This window comes from Panthera pardus, unplaced genomic scaffold, assembly GCF_024362965.1.
Source record: "Panthera pardus isolate Hobbes unplaced genomic scaffold, ASM2436296v1 HiC_scaffold_25, whole genome shotgun sequence".
Classification (NCBI taxonomy): domain Eukaryota; kingdom Metazoa; phylum Chordata; class Mammalia; order Carnivora; family Felidae; genus Panthera; species Panthera pardus.
The window spans coordinates 87,082,796-87,102,606 of NW_026526821.1; the positions used below are offsets into that span (position 1 = coordinate 87,082,796).

Consider the following 19,811-nt stretch of genomic DNA (forward strand, 5'->3'; position numbering starts at 1 on the left):
CTTACAACTCAACAATATAAAGACAAGTGACCCAATTAAAAATGGGCAAAGGTCATGATCTCATGGTTCGTGGGTTCAAGCCCCATTCTGGGCTCTGTGCTCTGTGCTGACAGCTGAGAGACTGGAGCCTGCTTTGGATTCTGTGTTTCCCTCGCTCCCTGCCCCTCCCCCTGCTGGTGCTCTGTCTCTCTCTGTCTCTCTGTCTCTCTCAAAATAAAAAATAAATAAACATTAAATTAAATGTTTAAACAACCCAAATGTCCAACCACTGATAAGTGAATAAACAAAATATGGTATGTCCATGCAATGGGACATTCTTTGGCATTAATAAGGAATAAAGTGCATGCTATAAGGTGGATGAATCTTAAAAGCCTCATGCTAAATGAAAAAAGTCAGTCACAAAAGACCGCATAGTGTACACTTCCATTTGTATGAAATGTCCAGGAAAGGCAAAGCTATAAGAGACAGGAAGTAGACTAATAATTGCCTGGGACCTGGCAGCATGAGAAGATTGAGAGTAGAATAGTTAAAGTTTCTGGTTGGAGTGATGAAAATGTCCTAAAATTGATTGTGGGGATGGTTGAAGAGCCCTGTGAGTATACTAAAGACCACTGAATTGTACACATTAAATAGGTGAGTTGTATGTATGTGAATTATATCTCAACAAAGCTGTCACAAAAAAAAAATGGGGACTCAGAAGCCAGCTGAAGGGACTCCCACTGACTACCTGTGGGACAATTTGCAAATTACGTAAATAATTATAGTAACAAGTTATAACCCATTGAATAAAATAGGAACCCGTTGTACTTATTGATATAAACAATGCATAGAAAATTTGATGAGGAGCAGGAGATATATGTAGTCTCAAATTCCTCCCTGAAAAACATTTATTAATTACAAAGGTAAAAAATACTAATTTTACAGAAAGAAGCTTAGCAGACACCATCTCCTCAAATGATCAAAGGTGACATCGCCACTAATGGGATAAATGAAAATCATGCCCCTTCTGATAGGATACAATGAAAGAATTCAGCACCATTTCAGTGGTGTTCCTGCCAAAGATGCATAATCTGAATTGAATCATGAGGAAATATCAAACAAACCCCTGCTGACGGACATTATATGTAATAACTGGCCATGGAAGTCAAGAAAAGACTGAAACTTACAGCTTGAAGAATAAGGAGACAATGACAACTAAATAAAGCACCTAATCTTGCCTGGATCTTTTTGCTATAGAGACGTTGTCAGGACAACTGGCAAACCTTAATGAGGTCTGAGTAGTCCATGGCGAAAATGTTCACTTTATTATTTTGACGACTGTATCATGACTATGAGGGAGAATGTCCTTACTTGTTGGAAACAGAAAAGAAAGCATAGGTCAGCAATTTATGCTCACTTGGGTCCGGGGCAGGGTGAGTTCTTTATACCTGACAATTTTTCTATAAGTTTCAGATTGCTTAAAATAAAGCAAGAAAGCATAATACATATAAAACAACTGGCTCATATTCTTCAAGAAATGTCTATGTTTCAAAAAAGCAAAGAAAAGTTGATGAACTGTTTCCAGCTAATGGAGACTAACAGGAAGTGGAAAACTAAATACAATGAGTTATACTGGGTTAGATCCTAGACTAGAAAAAAAATGATAAAGGATCTTATTGGCACAATTGGCAAATTTTGAATACAATCTGAAGATTATATAACAGCACTGTTACCAATGTTGTTAAATGTCCTGATTTTGGTCATTGCACTGTGGTCATGTAAGTAAAGGACTTCTTTCTCTGGGCATGATGTCTGCCACTTATTCTCAAGTGCTTCAATAACCATAATTTAATAAATACATAGAGAAAGAGAACGATAAAGCAAATGCAGCTCAGAAACAGGTTTACTGAAGTTCTCTGTACTGTTCTTGTAACTTTTCCATAAATTTAAAATTCTTTAAAACTACACTTTTTAAAGTAACGTTTAAAAAACAAAATGAAATATAAAACCCAATGTGCATGAGTGAAAAGCACACACACAAAACAATGCATATTTTGTGAGAAAGCATAACACAGACATACACACTAAGCACAACTCAGTGGTTCCTTACTGAGGGGGGCGGGAATGGGAGCGAGCGTGCAGGCTAAAGAGAACAAATAAAGCGATTCTTTTAAAGACTGGAGTTGTTGTCTAGAGGAACAAAAGCCAAATTTCTGACCTCAAACTTCTGAGGCATCAGGTGGGATAAGAGTGGAGGCAGGCATGAAGAGGGGAAACCAGACAAACACACTGTTTCGTGTTTTATTTTTATGTTTGGTATTGTCTGAGTTGTTCTGTGATATAAAATTTATTCACATATTATTTATGTAATTTATGAAATAGAGAAAAAATGAAACATCCATATAATGCTATCTAGACAGCTATCAAAACTGAGATAGAGCGACATCCACTGATATGTAAGAATGTGGTGGCCTCTTGTTAAATCTGTTTTCCAATGGCAATTTGCAGAGTAGCAGGAATAGTGTAATCCGTTGTTGAAAAACACATAGCACATGCAACGCTGTAACTATCAGCTGTGCTACTTACGAAGGGAGGATTAAGAGAAGAACTTCTATACATCTCAGCCTGATTATTTTACAGTGAGTCTGTGTTAACTTATAATTTTTAACCACAAAACGCATGAATATATTCTCATTATGGAAAATAATAAAATATGTATTGCTTTTAAGATACGTGCACTACTGTAGCTAAGGTAAGGAATTGTTTCTTAAAGGACAATTGGTATTTTTTAAAGGGAACGCAACCTCCTTTTCAACAAAACACAACTTCAAACAATAATGATTACGTAATTACGCCTCTATTAATATAGCAACAGTTTAAAATCGTCCGAATGCCCCACGAGGAGATTGTCGGTTTCCAATTTCGGTTCCCGATTTCGCCACCCTCGCTGGACACTTCGCAAAGTATAAGCCACTGCGTGCCCCTCCAAACCCACAAAGCTCTCCAGATACCCAGCACATGAAGGTCCCTGTGTCCTTCCCTTAGTGTCTACCTAACAAACTTCAGCCTGAGGCTGTCGGGTCCTCACCTCCACTGGAAGGTCTTACCTTTCTCCAAGCCGGGGAAGGAACCTCCGTCCTCCTCTCCCCTAACCCCAACCTCACCACTCCACCCCACCAACCCCACGCCTTCCCCCACCTTCACAAGGCTTCCATTGTCTCACCTTCCCTCTCCCTAGAGGGCTCAGCACTTTGCGCGGTAACTCTTGTTCCGGAGACCCGTTTCAGCAGAGGCTTAGGGTGTGGGGAAAATGCTTTAAGGCAGTTTGGCGCGATATTAAGAGCAATGAAAATGTCCCTACCCTGTTGAGCCAGTAAGGATCCTAATGAAATAATCCTCCCCAAATAATTTGCTCCCCAAAGGAGCAAACGATGTATTTGAAGATTTTTGTTTGAGCATCATTTTAATGCTGAAAAACTGGACACGGCGGACTACTTAACAATTGAACAGCTAAAGTAAATTACACTAACAAAATATCTCTCGGCCGTTGAAAAGTACGTATGAGGATCATAGCACACGGCAAATATTTAGGTGAGGCAAATGGAAACTGCAGAATACAAAACTGCATGTTCACCATGACTGAAACGATGCAATTCAAGTGTGCACCGAAAATAAGTCTGAGTGATTATATTTTTCGTCTTTTTTTAAGAAGAGAAAGTGGTGAATTTAGGTTTGGGCCCCAGGATTTTTTTCCTTCTTTCAATTCTATTATTGTTCTGACTGTATGACTAGTGTGCAAAGGCTGGAAGCGGCGTTAAAAAGAGCCTCAATATTGTCAATACGATTTAAAAACTGAGACAAGTTATTTTCAGCAAGAGGACCGCATTTCTAACGGAGGGACTCTGGCACCTAGACCTGCCAGTGGGGGCTGGGAGCTGGGAACAGGAGTCCCAGGGTCTTTTAGAATAAAGCCACGACCACCGAGTGAACCTGGACGAACCGGTACGAAAGGGACCCGCGAAGGGTCGCCCACTACCCATCTTCTCCGCACCCGCGACTCGGGTCCGGCTGAGAGGAGCCGATTGCCCGTTCGTTGGTTGAGTGAGTGTATTTCTCCAGCGATCCATCCCTTTAGACTACCTTCCCCATTAGCAACCTGCACGTCCCCACCGAGACCAGCCGCCCTGCTGACCAAAGCGAGGGAATCGAGGGAATCCAGGGAAATTGCGGGAAAGGCAGATCACTCTCGGTGGAGACCCTGCGGCGCTTTGTTTGGGTCGCGCTTGGCCTCCCCATTTCCGGCCCCGCCCCTTCCCACTCTCCCGCCCCCTCCCCCTGACCCGGCTTTCCCTCCCGGGCTCCTGGCACCCTGCTTTCACCGCTTCTGTTCCCCTCTCCCCGGCCTCCTTCTTCCCTCTCTTTCCCTTTCTGCCAACGCCACACACACACACACACACACACACACACACACACACACACACACGCACACGCACACACCGCTCTCATCACCACTACCTCCTGCACTGCCTTCACCACCACCGTCTCCCCAAGCATTTGCAATATTTGCCCCAGAGGAGCAGACTCTAAAGAGGGTTCTCCGCGGAAAATCAGCAGGACCCAATCCCAAGGGGCGGGCTTTCGCGAAGACCTGGTCGCCGGCCTGAGCCTCCCGCCTCCATCACTCCAGGCGGCGGCCTCGCCCCCGGGGAAGGGAAGGCGAGAGGCAGCTCCCAGGGGAAGGAACGACCAAGCATCATCAAGGCCACTAGAGACGGCGACCAGGGTGGGGGCCACCTCCACTTAGTGCCGTTGAGCGCTATCCGTCGTCTGTCCGTTTATTGGGGCTTGGGGGTCATCTACCAAGTCCAGGATTTCAGACTGGCGAGCCCACTTGGCATATCTCCGAACTCCCAAGTTCTCCACGAGTATCAGGGGGAGGTGAGGGGAGAACGAGCTCAAGCAATACATTCTTGTTCTCCTAAAATTCGTCGGGTCAGGGGCTCACAGAGTGACACACACTCCCCCAGCGCTCACTTCTTTCGGGGAAGGGCTGTGCTTCCAGCTCTCCCTCCACACAAGTACAGGACTCCGAGACGTGTGAAGGGTGGGTCGTGAGTATGTTTACACCAACGGTGTGACGCTCCCCTATTGCCCCACGGCGCAGGCCGCAGATGTCTGCCTCGGGAAGCGAGAGGGACAAGCCCTTGGCAAAACAAATTCCTTCTCACTGTCCGGGGCAGTCTGTTGAATTATTTTTTGCCGAAGAGGTGTTCCTTGCCAGAAAGAAAAAAAAAAAAACAAAAACAAAAACATATATATAAATAAAGAAAAGGGAATGGGATTCAAACCTACAAGAAAAGTAGGTAAGCCTTGTTCCTCAGACACACAGGCGCACGCACGCGCGTCGGGAGCTCGGGCACTTGTTCTCTTTATCCATTGAAATTGCCTCGGACTCGTTTCGGGGCTCACGTCGCTGTCCCCTCCTTTCGCGTGGCTGAGGCCCAGAAGCGGAGGTGTCTCAACGCCACGGCCGCCAGAACAGACGGCCCTCGCTCCAGAGCCTGCCGAACCCATCCACGCGCTCGGAACTCGGTCCAGCCTCCCCGCGATCGCAATCCCCCTGCTGCTGTCCCCTCGCGCGGCCCGCTGCTACCAAGGACCTTGACCTCTCGCGGACCCCGTCGCCTCCTTTAGCTCTCCCTGACCTGCTTTTGAACCCGCTAATCCAGTCCGAACTCTCGCCCCGCAGCGATCCTTCGCCCGGGCCCGGCGCGCTAATTCCCACTGACCCCCGCCGCCTCTCACCGTTCTGCAGGCTTTGAAGGGTGCGGCCTTCGCGTGCGGTGCTATCCGGTGCACGGGCTCAGACCGCCCGGCCTCGCCGCAACCCACGTACACGCCCTGGGACCCAAACTAGCAGTCTCGAGTTGCAAACATTCTTTCCTTTCCTTTTTCTTTCTCTTGTTTCCCCTCACTTTAATTCGTTTCTTTAAGAAACCTATCAGACCCACAGAGATCAAAATTGTAGGTAACATACTAAGTTGGCGAGGCTGTTGGGGAAGCGGACACTTTCACACGAGGCTGGCAAGCAAGGAGGGCGCAGAAAGGGTAAGCGGAGTCGGGCTACCAAGTAGCAAGCGCCTAGGGTGACGGCGGAAAGGGCAGGCGGGAGAACAGAGGACAGTGGTGACTTCATTCCTGTTTTTAGACGGGAGCGGGGATGTCCGACATGCGGCAAGAAATTGGGGCCTCTGTGATGGGGCTGAGGATCTGGAAAGACACCTACTTGTCATTTTATAATCCTTTGTGCTGGTTAGAATTTTTTCCCCCCTCAGATGAATGTTTCCCTTTTTTAAAACAAAATTAAAATTTAAATTAAAAGTTAATGAAATTACTGGGGCGCTGGGTGGCTCAGTCAGTTGAACGTCTGACTTCAGCTCAGGTCCTGATATCGCTGGTGAGTCCCAGCCCCCGAATCGGGCTCCCTGTTGACAGCGTGGAGCCCGCTTCTCTTCCTGTCTCCCTCTCTCTCTGCCCCTCCCCAGCTTATGCTTTCTCGGTCTCAAAAAAAAAAAACATCAAAAAACAATTTTTTAAGTTAGTGAAATTAGTGCTCAACAAACACACTTACAAACAAAAGCCCCCCACCCCCACCCCCCAAAAAAACACACACCTAAGGCATGGGTCTGCACGTTCCGGGGGTTTTTTGTTTGTATGTTTGTTTTGCTTTTTTTTTTTTTTTTTTTCCCAGCCAACTGAACAGGAAAAAATGTGTTTCCTTTCTTAGATTTTTCTTTATTACAGAATCACTGAGGCTGCAGGAAAGCACCGCTTTAATGGAAGTTATTTTCAGGGGCCATTTTCTAGCCACCAAAACAAACCTGTGCTTAGGCACCAGGTGGTCTGTGTATCTCTTCCAAACCATCAGAGGTGGAGTAGCACCTCAGGATCAACTTCAGAGGTTCCCTGCCATGACTCCATTTTGGGTTTCACTATCCAAGAAGATGTTAGCTGTCTCCAGTAATGTAGGCTCTCTGACTGTGGGGATTTAGGTCTGTTTGGTTCACAAGTGTCTCCTAGTGCCTGGCATCCTATTCAGAATATAGTAGTAGCTCAATAAATATTTGTTGGAAGAAGGATGTTCCAAAGAGTGCAGCAGCTCCCAGAGAATAGTTCCCAGTAGATATAAATTCTTGACAACATCTTGGGGGTAATGGAATAGGCGCCCTAAGGGACTATCTGGAGGGGACCTTGGCTAGTGCTCAGGGCCTTCCCAGCATTCCAACAAAGGCACAACAGTCACCCAACATAGGCTACCACACAGCTTCTTGCCCTTCCACTTCTGAAGTCCTTTCTCAAGATCAGAAGATGGAGAATTCCTTCCTACAGGCTCACCCCCACAATCATCCCCAGTTAACTCCCTGTTTGCATGGCAGCAGGTGCCTGGCCACATAGTGGAGGGGCAGAAGATGCTCCAATCTGGACCAATCTGACCCAGAGAGCAAGGAAGCTTCTTTGGGTGGAGAAGTAGGGGAGTCCCCAGAGCCAAGGTAACCACTGAAGGGGTGCCAGACATCATGCTTCCTGGCTTCCCTTTCCCCAGCTTAGTCTGGAATCCACCTTCGGGTGATGCTGATGGCAAATGACCTTTCTTAGGACAACAAGATTCAAGACTAGCGAGTTCCCTGGCACTGGGGACTTGGGACTGGGGTAGTTGGTGACCCTGAATGTGCAGTGTGACAGCAAGCATAGCAAAGAGAAGAAGGAACCAAGTCTACAGGGTAAGTCGCTGTGGGCAAGCTTTTCTGAGGCACAAAGCAGGGGAAGAACAAATGAGCATCTGCCCTTGATGCAGGCATCAGAACAAAACGCCTCTTCAAACTTATTCTAACAACATTTAAAAAATTATTTTACTAGATTCATTTGAATTGCGACACCCCAAAATTCAAAAGGCATGAAACGATATAAAAGCCACCATTGCTGGCCTCCAGGCCACTCCCCAAAGGCGGCCCAAGGAGCCGCTCCGGCTCTCTCCTGGCCAGGCCTGGGGGGAAATGCCTGGGAAAGGTGGGAGGCCAGGACACTGCCTGTGGGGAACCCCCTGTCCCCAGGCTGCGGGAAGTAGATCCTTCTGGGGCTTGAGTTGCCATTCCTTCCACTCCCAAGCCATGGACCTACACCTTGGGAAGGACCATGGGCTGGCTGGGGTTCCCCAACAGGGAAGGGAAAATCTGGCTTGGGGGTGGAAGCATGAGTGGCATTTTAAACACGGAAAACTCAGCAGTGTCCAGGCCATTGGATGACTGAAAGCAGGGTTCAAGTCTCGGCTGCACCGCCCACTGTCTTTACGGAGCTCGGTGTTTGCTTTCAAGAAACACGAGGTTGGATGAGAGCAGCTGATTAGCTATCCAGAGGCTTTGGCAGTGAAAAGCATTTCTCCTGCACCCCCACCCCCACTCCACTTAGGCAGCTGGAGTTGAGGGCCTGGAATCTGGATTCGCAACCCCCAGGCCAGACAACCTTTCCCTGTCCCTTGGGCCATGGCTAACCTTTTCATTCTTTCATCCATCCAGGTGGAAGGGAAAGGGGGATGAACTAGTGCTACCTGTGAGCTCTGGCTCTAAGCCCTAAATGATAAAAGCTTAAATTTACCTCCCTCTAGCACCCATTGAGGGCCGGGTATTAGATAAAGTGCTCCACACAGATTAACCTACTCCTCAAAACAACTCTGGGAGTTTGGTACTAACATTATCCCCATTTAATGGGTGAGGATGCTGAGGCACAGAGAGGTTAAGCAACCTATTAGCAAGTAGGTAGTGGTAGAACCAGGATTCTAACCCAACCTAGCCAAGAATCAGGGCACTGAATTTTTACCACAGAGCCTCTAATTCCTACAAACCTCCCAGTCCAACCGTCTCCTCCTCACTGGACAGGAGTGGAAAGGGGGCTTCTAGAAGGTGACCTATTAGCTGGGGACAAATAGCCAGTGTGTGCCCTATCCCTGAGCCTCACCATGCTCCTCCAGCTGCCCCCAGAAAACTTCCTACCTCTTCTGAGCTGCGAGTGGAGCACCCCAAACTAGGGGTACACCCACACTCCCACACAGATAAGGTAGAAACCACCCAAATGTCTATTAATAGTGAATGGATAAGCAAATGTGGTATAACCCATACAATGGAATGTTAATCAGCCATGAAAGGAATAAAGTACTCATATATGCTATAACATGAATGAACCTTGAAATATTATGCTAAGTGAAAGAAGCCAGGTGCAAAGGCCACTTATTGTATGATTCCATTTATATGAAAAATCCAGAATAGGCAAATCTATACAAACAAAGTGGTTGGTTAGGTTGCTTGGGGCTGAGGTTGGGGTGGAAAGTTGGGTGATCGCTAAAGGGTACGGATTTCCTTTTGGGGTGATGAAAATGTCCTAAAATGTACTGTGCTGATGGCTGCACTGTACATCTGGACATAGGCTACATATTTTAGTATGTCGGTGAAAATACTAAAAACTTTAGAATCGTACAGTGTGTGAATTGTAGGATATGTACGTTATAGCTCAATAAAGCTGTTACCAAAACAACAAAAGCAAAACAACACATAGTGAACCCAGCCACGGTAAACTCAGGTTCTGCTCTTTGAAAGTCTGCATCCTCATAGTCCAGGTTTCTTTTGGTTTCTGGAGAGGCCACAGCTGCCCCTTGAACGTGCCAAGGTACCGCGTCACTCAATCTGAAAGTCCCCACCCCAGTGTCTGTGCGAGGAACCGCCAAGTAGTGCCAGGCTGGTGGAATCCATCGCTGAGTGTGGGGGGGCAGCCCAGTTCTCAGAGTGAAGTGGGAGGGAAGGGGAAGAGATTTTTGCCTTAGTAGCACCTTGGGACCTGGCACCTGGGTGTCAAGCCACACAGACCAGGTTTGTGACCTTGGTCTGTTTCCTCCTCTGCACAACGAAGCAACCAAGTCCCACCCTAAGGGTTGTCACGACTATTTCATGACAATGCAGCATCTTTTGGGGGCACTTAGGCCTGTATCTCTCGCCAGAAAACAAATAAAACGCTGATTGATTTAAAGAATGATCCAGATAAAATCAGACTGCGGTAGGGGTGAGTGAATTTTGTTTGTTAAGAAAGAAGGAAAATGTTTAGAAGATTCTTTCAAGTCTTTTCATTGGTTTAAACTCTGCACCTGGATGGGATGGTAATGTCCTAAGAAAGACAAATAAAAGAGGGTGCTTCTGCCCCAGCGCGGAGAGGGCTGATGGGAAATGGGGAATGTAGGAGCCAGCAAGGGGAGTCAGAGGGAGAGAGGATGGAAACAGCCACGGAGGCTGAGGGGCTGGGTGGGAAAGACCGCGCAGGGAAGGGAGGAAGGCTGGAGAACCAGAAGGAGAAAGGAGACAGAAGAAGGATGCGGTGGCAAATCACCAAAGGAGAGAGAGGGAAGTTAGAAGATTCACAGGGCACTACCAGGAAGAGGAACAGGAAGCCAAGAAAGCTTTGGGGGAAATCTGTCTGGAGGAAAGCAGGTGAGAAGGTCACCAAATTAGGAGTCCCCCCACCCTTCACACCAAGTCCCTGTCCTAGAACCTGGGGGCACCCATTCCTGCGCTAGCGGCTGACTCTACCTCCAGCCCTGTCCCGCCAGCCATCTCCTCTCCTCAAGAGAATCCCGAGTCCTGTGGGTGAAGGGAGCTTTTCAGATCAGGTTGGACACCTTTGAGTTGGGTCCAGTTGTATCCTGACCAGGCCTGTTCACCCTCTCTGATCCTCCCACTGCCAACCTGCTCCCACCTTCCAGGCCTCTGCTGGCTTCGCTCCTCCCCCACCCACCCAAAAGCCTGGCTGAAATAACCATATCTCATTCCCTGGATTACCACTACTGACCACCCAAGACCTGGGTGAAAGCTCCTGGCTTTCATCCAGCAATGCCTTCTTCCCCTACCCTTAGTCCAATACAAAAATTCCTTCACCTGGAAGCCTCTTAACTATCAGAAACCCACTGGGGACCTGATTTGAAGTCATTAGACCTAAACTGAAGCTATTTGGTCTGCAGCCCAGCACTGCTGATTTTTTTCTAAGTTACCCAGGTGATTTAATACATGGCAAGTTGAGAAATCCTTTGCCCCCTCCTGTAAGCCTTCCTGGCACTGGTCCAAAGCCAGAGGCAAGGCAGGAGTTGCCTACTGGTAGCCACTGGGTGGTTGGTACCTGGAAAATATTGTCAGCCCTGCCCTGCTTGCAGCTGTCACCCCAGTGTGGCCCTCTTTACAAACTAGACCCATAGCCTCCCCTGGGCAGCTCTCCCCATAGGCCTCAGGACTCACAGGCTCAAGAAAGGCACCAGCAGATTGTACCAGACTTGGCACTGGCAGATCTTGACAGCCCTACAGCTCGGAAAGCCCGCCTGGGATCCTTGCCTAAGAAGAGGGGGCAAAACAAAGCAGGGGAGTGTTGCCTTGAGAGGCCAAAAGGTGGTGCCGCAGCTGGTGCCTCCCCCATCTCACCCTGTACCAGCCCACCCTAGCCCAGCTAACTTGGGTTCCCTGCTCTGCTCGAAGAGCTGACCTCTGCCCTCATGGTGGGCACCCCTAGGGCCCAGAACGTCCTGTTCCCTGCAGAATCCTCAGAGGGCAACACTGGCATCCCGCAAAGACAGGCCTCGGGCATCTTGTATTGCCTGAAATTAGTCAGTGACTGACTTGCAGTTCCTGAGCCTGCAGGTGGTTAGCTACCTAGGAGGGACCTAAACACTGGGATCTGAGGAGCCTCACTCTGCCCCAGCACCTCTCCCACCAACCCCAGGAACAGGTGTCTCACCATTAGAGCACCCCTGCTTGGGTTTTAGCACCATTACTCTTCTTAGAAATGAACACATTGTACTGTCTTTTACAAAAATAACAATGCTCATTGTAAAAAACAAAACAAAACAAAAACTCCAACAGCACCCTGGCTCCTTTTAAAATGCCAATCCCTTCCTACCAGAGAGGGGGACAATAGGTACCCTCTGAAGTGCCAGTACAGAGATCTGGCTCCCAGGCACATAGGGGTGCATGTAGGGTCAGGGGAGGAAGTGATGCATGGATTTTTTTTTTTTTCTGCCAGCCTGGTCTTGTGCTCCCCAGCCGAATCTTCAAGGAGTGTCCTTCCCTGTTCACCCAAACCCCTAACTCCCTTTAGCTGCAGGAGAAACCCATCCCAGCAGTAATAGTGGGGGGCCAGAAGAATGCCACCCAGCATCTCCCAGGGACCCTTATATGGGACCCCAAAACCAGAAAGAAGAAAGACAGGAGACCCAGACAAAAAAAAGGATCAGGCAAGGCAGAGGAACCCGGACCTCCTGAGTTTCTAGGCCTTAGGGAAAGGACCGGGGAGAAGCACGGGCTGAGAGAGGGGAGTAGGGAGGTAGAGACAGAGAGGCCAAGGAGGAGTACAGGAAGGAAGCCAGCTGGGGAAGGCACCTGCAAAGGCTGCAAGCTCAACCCAGGCTTCTACCATGAGCCTCAGCAGAGGGAAGAGGCACCAGAAGGAGCAGGGCTGATCTGGGGCCAGGGCTCCAGGCCTGGAGGGCTGGTCTGACGTGCTTGCCAGAGCACTGTAAGGATACAGAAGAAGGGAGAATAACCAGACACAGAATGGGAACTCCAGTATTTCAGGTTCTGAGCACCAGAAGGCGATACTGAAGGCTCCAGCCAGAGCTGCAGGATCACTGTCAGTGAAGGACCAAAGGGCTTGACTGTGAGATATGGGTAGCATGTGGGGGAACCTAGGCCCCAACTCCCACCCAGCCATATGCACATGTTGGCTCCCCTAGAGCCCAGGATGGGTGGCACACTTCTGATCCTAGAGGACCTGCTGCCCAGCAGGGTGGGGGTAGGAGAACTATTTACCCCTAGGTGCTGGGGACCTAGCTCTCACAAGGACTCAGGCTTAGGAAGTCAGTCTCATTTGCTGAGCTGCTAGAAGGCCTGGTGAAGGTGGATGGGAAGGGCCTGGAGAGTCCCTGAATCTCCACACCAGGGGAAACCTCCCTCCACACCAGGGAGACTGAATTAAGTCCACACCAGGGGAATGAGTGGCAAGAATTGGAGACAGCAGTTAAGCAAGGTGCTAAGCAAGGCAACACCTGAGAGAAGACAGCCTCTTACCCCAACTCAGGCCATTTTGGGGAAACCCTCTGGAGACCTAGTCCTAAGGAGTATCTGTGCAAAGGTGGGTTGGTGGAGCTCTTTCCTGACTGATGGTCTCCCCACTCCTATAGCTGAGTGGAGGACCAGGACCACCATGTGGCCAGGGAACTCCTTGCGGCAGAGCATCATGGGACTCCAGCCCAGGATGCGGCGGTTCCTTGTGACCAGACCTGCTCATCCTGCAAAGCAGAAGCCCACTAATTCCCTGGGACCAGCAAAGGCCGGGACAGACACTGATAGCAGGGAAGGACCTTAGCACGAGCTGCTAAGGCCCTATGGGACCCAAAAAGGGCCAGATCAACACCTGGAGTTTGTCTACACTGGCGCCCTGGCAGCAACAGAGCCACTGAGAAAGCAAGTTTAGGCCATAGCCTTGCCCCCTATCGGCTGGGACTCCCTTCCCGCCTGCCCCCGCCCCCCCACATGCCTCCCTGCTAAGGTTCCTGAATCACTTTATGAAAAAGGGGAGACACAGAGATTTTCCAGATCCCTGGGATCTTGCCCCGGTTGAGATGACTGTGAGACCGCGAGTGTAGACTGGCAGTGAAAACATAGGATATAGGACACATAGGCCATCCAATCCCGGATCCCACTGCGGGGTGAGGAATCCCAGATCCTAGTGAATTCTGGCCAGGCGGACTGCACCCCTGGAGCTCTGTGTCCAGCTTACCCCGGGGCCGGAGGATCTCCCAGAGCCAAATGGCATCCCAACATGTGAGCGTGCGCACACACTCAGCAAGGCCAACCCTGTATCTCGCTGCCACGTGGCCATACTCAGGTACTGGCGCACCCAGCGATCCTCACCCAGCACACTCAGGAGCTAGACCCGAAGGATAAAGTCTCCAGAGAGAAAAGGATGTGGGTGGGAGCCCAGTGGCCCCGCACAACCTGCCTACTGGCTTGGCAGTGGGTCACCCAGGCGCTAGGATGTCCTGGCAGGCATCTCTGTTGGGCCAGAGCCCGGGCTGGGTGAGTAGATCCGACACCACCAACCCCCTCTCCCCTGGCCCACATCCACACAAGCACACTGCACAGGTTCCCTGCTTCAGCATGCAGAACCCCTGAGTTCCTCACTCACTGGTCATGGGTACAATCACCAGGAAGGGGGACCCACCTGCCAGGCCTGTGGAGAGGAGAGCACCCAAATGCCCTCGGGACGCCAAATCCCACCCCACAAAGAGGGAAAGTGAGGGGGAAAAAAAAATAAAGGGCTGGAGAAAGAGAAAGAGTGGGACCTCCGGAGAACCAACCCTCCTCCTGTTCTCCCAGCAGGGCTCCCCGAAGCTAGGGAAGGAGAGTCCCCAAGTGCCTGGGTCCTGTCTCCGTGGGATTCTGCCTCACCAGACAGACTGGCCCGGATCACCCAGGAGGGTGCAGATGCCCGAAAACTGATCCCTGGACCTCAAATGAGTTCGCTGGAGGGAGACTGGAGTTACCGGCACTGAGAGCACTGAGATATGTTGTGAAATTGAAATTTAAAGGGCAAGAACAAACAAAACCCGGCAGGGCTCAGCAGGTGTCGTTCCCTTTTTCTTTGAACACAAACTCGGCCGTGAAAGTGGCAGGGGAAGAGTGAGGGCTGGGGAGCCGGGAAGGTTCCAGTCAAGTTTTTGCTTTCTGCTTCCTACTTGAATAATAAAAACAAGTAAACTTGAGAGAGAGAGCCAGAGAGGAGAAAGACAGGTGCAGAGCTGAGGCCGGATCCCGCGACCAGCATCCCACTGGTTTGCGGTGGAGGGCGTGCTGGCCCGTGTGGGTGGGGGTCTCTGAGGAGTTGGGCCCCTCCAGTGTGCACTGCAAGGGTCCTTCCAACCGAGATCGGTCCAGTTGGGTCACACTCCCCAGGTTCTCCTGTTACTATGAATTTCCTTTCTCCCAGCCCCCCAGGTGCCACCAACTGGCAGCACCCGCAGCTGGTCCAGACTGCTCTCCCTCTGCACAGCCTGTCCAGGATCCTGGCCACCAGCCTGTGCTCCTCTGCCCCACCCAAAGTACCTAGTGGCCAAGTTTTTTTCCTTCCTTCCTTCCTCCCACCCCCCCCTTTCTGTTAGCAGGTAGCAGCAGTCCTCCTCCCCTGCACTCTTTACCCTCCCCTCTTCCTAGGTCTCAACCCCTTCATTATCAGCCACCCAATTAAGTAATTGGGGCATCCAGCCCACCTGGCCTTCTGCAGGGGACATTTATGACTGGACACAAATACATGCACACTGGACACACGCTAAGGCAGTAACACACACACATTCATACACTGGCTCACCCAAATCATGGAGGCTGCACCAGCAACACGCTCAGCCCGGACACAGTCACTTACCCCCTCACCTCACTCCCCACCCCCACACACGGACATCATGGGCCCTGCCCCCACAAACACTCAATCAGCCCCCCAGACAGACCGAAGCACCCTCGCTCACCCGGAATGCGAGCCAGAAAAGAGAAGCAAAGTCTGCAATCACGGCGCTTTAGGGGAAGGGTCATCGGCGCTCCCGCCCACAAACAAGTGGAACACACATCTTCACTGGGGTCTCTCAATCTCTGTTCGAGCCCCTTTCTGAGTCAAAGTAAGGGAACGAAGGGCCCGGCCTCTCTTGGCGCTGGCAAGGCAGAAGCTAGACTCAGGCGGGCACGGGCTCCTCAGAAAGCGCTGGGGGAAGCCTCGGAGGGCCGAGCGCTCTGCACAGGAACCCCCACCACCTGGCTTCCCAGCCCAGCTGGCTTCTAGCCACGCGGACCTCCGCGCCTCGATTTTCCAGGGAAGGTGGGACCTGGGACCAGGGCTGGCTGGGGTGGGGGGCATCTCCACAGTAGCGGGGTGAGGCTGGCACAAGGAAACGCCCATCTGCTTCCCAAGTCTGAGGGTGCGGGCCCCGCGTGAGGGCCTCCAGGCCGTGGGGGAACCGGGCGTTTGCTGCCTACCACAGTCTCGGCCTCACTCGACCCTCTGGGCTCCTGGCCCCTCTCTGCACGTGTTTTCTCAACCCCCCGCGAGTGCGGGTCACTCCGTCAGTCCCCTGGCCTCTCTCGGGGTCATTTACCACATTCTAGGCCTTGCTCTCCCAGGATCGCCGGGACGCGCCTTCGGTCCCGCTTCGAATGCGGGTGGCGGTATGAGTCTGGGGGCAGGGGTGGGGCACTGAACCCCAGACCTGAGGCCCTGCCTCCAGCCTCCCCCCCACCAGCCGAGCGCCCGAGCAAGGCCAACCTCCTGTTTTCTGCTGGGTCTCGCCGGGGTCGCCTTCCTGGAGCACTTTGGTTATTGATCCCGCCGAAAGAGCTGGAGCGCGGAGCCTGAGCGTCCCCGGGGAAGGAGGGAGTGGGGAGCACAGAAGGCAAGGGACTGGGGGAGGGAGTTGATAAACTTTAGGGGTGGCCGTAGGGCTAGGCCAGCACCCCCAGAATACCGCCCCAGCCTCCCTCTGCCGGACTGGGAGTGGGGCTAGATCGGGGGTAGAGGAGTGGGACCACCCTCCCATCCTTCGGCGCTGCTCCCTCGTGAGCCGCTGGGAGTCAGAGAACCCCGACTCGCGCCCAATCAGCAGGGATGGGTGGAGCAGCCGGGTAGGGGCGGGGCCCGAGGAGTAGGGGCCGGGCGGGGGGCGCGAGGGGCGGGGAGCCACGGGCTTGGCCAGCTCAGGCTGGCCGGGCGGTGGAGAAGGCGGCGGTGGCGGCCGGCATGGGCGATGGGGGCGCGGAGCGCGACCGCGGCCCGGCACGCCGGGAGTCGCGCGGCGGGCGCGGCGGGGACCGCGGCGGAGCGGAGGACTCGGGCGCCGATGCCGGCCGCCGCAGCCCAAGGGAGATTGCGGGGACCTCCGCCTCTAGCCCCGCGGGCTCCAGAGAGAGCGGCGCCGACAGCGACGGCCAGCCCGGGCTCGGAGAGGCAGACCACTGCCGCCGCATCCTGGTGCGAGGTAAGCGGACAGTTCTCGGTTCTGGCCCACCGGACCCCCACCCTAGCCCTTCGGCTGCCTCCACCTCCCAGTTCACACAGACAGCCAGTCATCAGTCAATCATTCATTCAGCAAATACTATTTTGAGCTTCTATTGTGTGCTGAACACTGAGCTGAGTGCAGGGGACAAAGCGGCGAACGGGACCAAAGAGATGTCCGTGTCACTGCCTTACAGTTCTCAGCCTCTCGGGCCGGCCGCTCACCCTAGGCCCATCCCAGCTGGGTACGGCGGCGGGGACCGGGATACAAGTGCGGGGCGCGGACAGCCGGGTCCCCGCCCCGCGTCCCTCACGGCTGGTGCGGAGAAAAGCGTCACGAGCGCTCCGCGGGGTCAGGACGAGGAAGGACCAGCGTCCGGGACCGCGGGAGGGAAAGGCCGGCGCTCCGCTCAGCGGCCGGGACGCTTCCCGGCCGCCTGCCCAGGCTCGTTTCCCGTTCCCGGCGACGCAGACCGCACCGGTTGCTCGCGGGAGAGGGCATCGGGACGCGGAGGGCGGCGTGCGGCGCTTGCCCGCCTGGGCTTTGCTCTTTCTGCTCGCGCTTCCTCTCGGCGTCTGGGCCCAGCCGGCTCTCGGTGCGGCCTTCCCCCGGCCTGGCCTTTCGCGTCTCTCCCGTTCTCCCTCGCCCTTCGCCCTCCTCTCTTCTTTCCTGGCTTTTCGCTCCGCCGAGCTCTCCTTCCCAGCCCTCTTTTCCTGCAAGCGCTTCTGGACTGCGCTCGAGTACCCAGCTCTGCCTGGTCTCCTCGCCGCGAGGCCGACCCCCAAAGCCACCCTCACGCGAAGCTCTAGATCAGCTTTCGCCGGATCCGGGCCTCGCCCAGAGAGATGGAAGGAGAAAGGGGATTCCGGGCACTTGCCTTCAGGCTGCCCCTAGGCCGCGGCCAGAGCCTGAGATCTGTTTCCCCCACTCTGAGCGCCGGCACCCGGAGACCGAGCGCCCAGAAGACGCCACACGCGGGGAACGGCTCCCCCGACCTCCTTCTCCTACTGCCTGGCTCGGCTTCCTCCCGCTGCCCTTTTACTGCCTCAACTTCCGGAGCGCCCGCCTGCCAGCCGCGGGGCTTTGGGAGTCGACCGGCTACAGCTGATTTCCGCAACCACCGCGGCCGCCTGGGGAACAGGAACCAGCTTGAGACTGGCTCCAGGACCCTCCAGCGCCAGGATCCCGAGTTTGTCTGATCTGAGCTGGGCCACCCACACTCAGACTGGGATACTGTGGCCCGGTTGCCCACAGCCTCCCCACGGCTGCTGAGTTTGGGTAGATCTGGGAATGGGGGACAGGGCCAGGGTAGAGCATGGAGGCAGCCCAATCTAAAGTCGGCTGATGACCGTCTTGGACACAGACTCAGCGACCCATGCCTTCCTGAAACACTCCTGGTGTCAGGTGTGGTCACCTAGAGATGGGGCGGTAATCGATGTTCAGGACACAGGCTGGAGTATGAGGGTGGTCCCCACCCGGCAGCAATTCCATCAGGTGTGTGGACCTGCTGGGCACCTGGGGTTAAGTCAGATCCCTTTTCATAGACTATGGGGAGTCCTGAATGCAAGATGTCAACAGCCACCTTGGAGCTCTATTGAGAAAATTTGCCTGGCTTCCAGAAATGGAGAAATCAGTCCCTTAAATTACCCACACTCCCTGTTTAAGACCCTCAAATCCCTGCCTGTGACACTCACCACCTCATACCCCATCTATGGGTATTTGTGAGTTGTGGACAACTGAAAGTTCTGTGCCCACCTACTATCCCTTCCACTCTACTAACTCTGTTTGTATAACAAATAAGTTCTATGTACAGATGTCAGTTTAGTAACTCCCAGGTGTACACTTAGAGGAGGTAGGAGTCAAAAGTGACCCTCCACCCTGTGGGATGGGAGCCACGCATGCTAGGAGCAATCTAGAGCTGAGTAGAGATGGACACCACCACTACCGCCCCCCCCCCCTCCCGTATGTGGGATAGCTTGTGTGCATTGTCAGGAGATATACTTTTAAAAATGCATGTATGCATACACAGCAATGCCATTATATTTGTACAATATAATGGTAATATAGTATAGAGGGTGTATTTACATGCCTAAAAGAAATAAAAGGTAAACAGGGCCCTCGTAAGTCCCTCTGCCCTTTCTCATTTAATGGAAAGGCAGTTATTACAGGCCTGAGATACCGGCACGTCATTTGGCACTAATCCCTCCCAGCCAGGGTCACCTGTGTCACTCCTGGCCCCACAGGGACTCAGGGTGGAGGCTCTGACAGATGAAAGGCCTGGTACTGGTGAAGGGAAGTCTGCAGCGCATTGGCCTCCAGATGAAATGTCCCTCCAGTGTGCTCTTAGCAGAGAGTACATTTCACCCTTGATCTCCCAGGACACATCCTCCCAAAGTACTTCTGGAGGAAACCATAAAAAGGTGGAAGGGAGGTTTTTGCCATCGCATCCCGTCAGGTTGTGGGGAAAGAACCCCACTTCCCTTGGGTCTTTGCACTTCTTTCTGCCTCTTTTCCACTAGGGACTTGCTACCTGAGGGCCCCACCCCAGCATAGCGCATCTGTTGGGGGAGTTCCAAGGCACAGGGGAATAGAAGGAAAGTGTGGGGGGCTGGAATAAAGTGAAGTTGGTTTAGAGTCCTTTAAACTTGAGCCAGGTCCTTTGCCTCTCTGTGCCTCAGTTTCCACATCTGTACAGAGGAACCTATAGCTGTTACTT

The 19,811-nt window shown here is 52.4% G+C and overlaps 2 protein-coding genes across 7 annotated transcripts in view; one reads left to right on the forward strand and one right to left on the reverse strand.

Annotated features, from left to right (window-relative positions):
• CD207 (CD207 molecule) overlaps positions 1-16,653 on the reverse strand; it is a 68,367-nt gene extending 51,714 nt beyond the window's left edge. For 5 of the 6 annotated variants that reach the window (XR_008417892.1, XR_008417891.1, XR_008417890.1 and 2 more), the window contains exon 1: positions 16,369-16,653. The gene's annotated coding sequence lies outside the window, so the exon portion shown is untranslated. Of the gene's footprint in view, positions 1-5,331; positions 5,839-16,368 lie in introns of those variants that run through there. The other variant, XM_019441236.2, reaches the window with a different exon arrangement.
• Positions 16,654-16,824: 171 nt separating this feature from the next.
• Positions 16,825-19,811, forward strand: part of VAX2 (ventral anterior homeobox 2) — a 29,027-nt gene continuing 26,040 nt past the window's right edge. Inside the window, exon 1 of the mRNA XM_019441324.2 lies at positions 16,825-17,077. Coding sequence (XP_019296869.2) covers positions 16,840-17,077 — 238 coding nt within the window. The 5' untranslated portion in view covers positions 16,825-16,839. The remainder of the gene's footprint in view (positions 17,078-19,811) is intronic.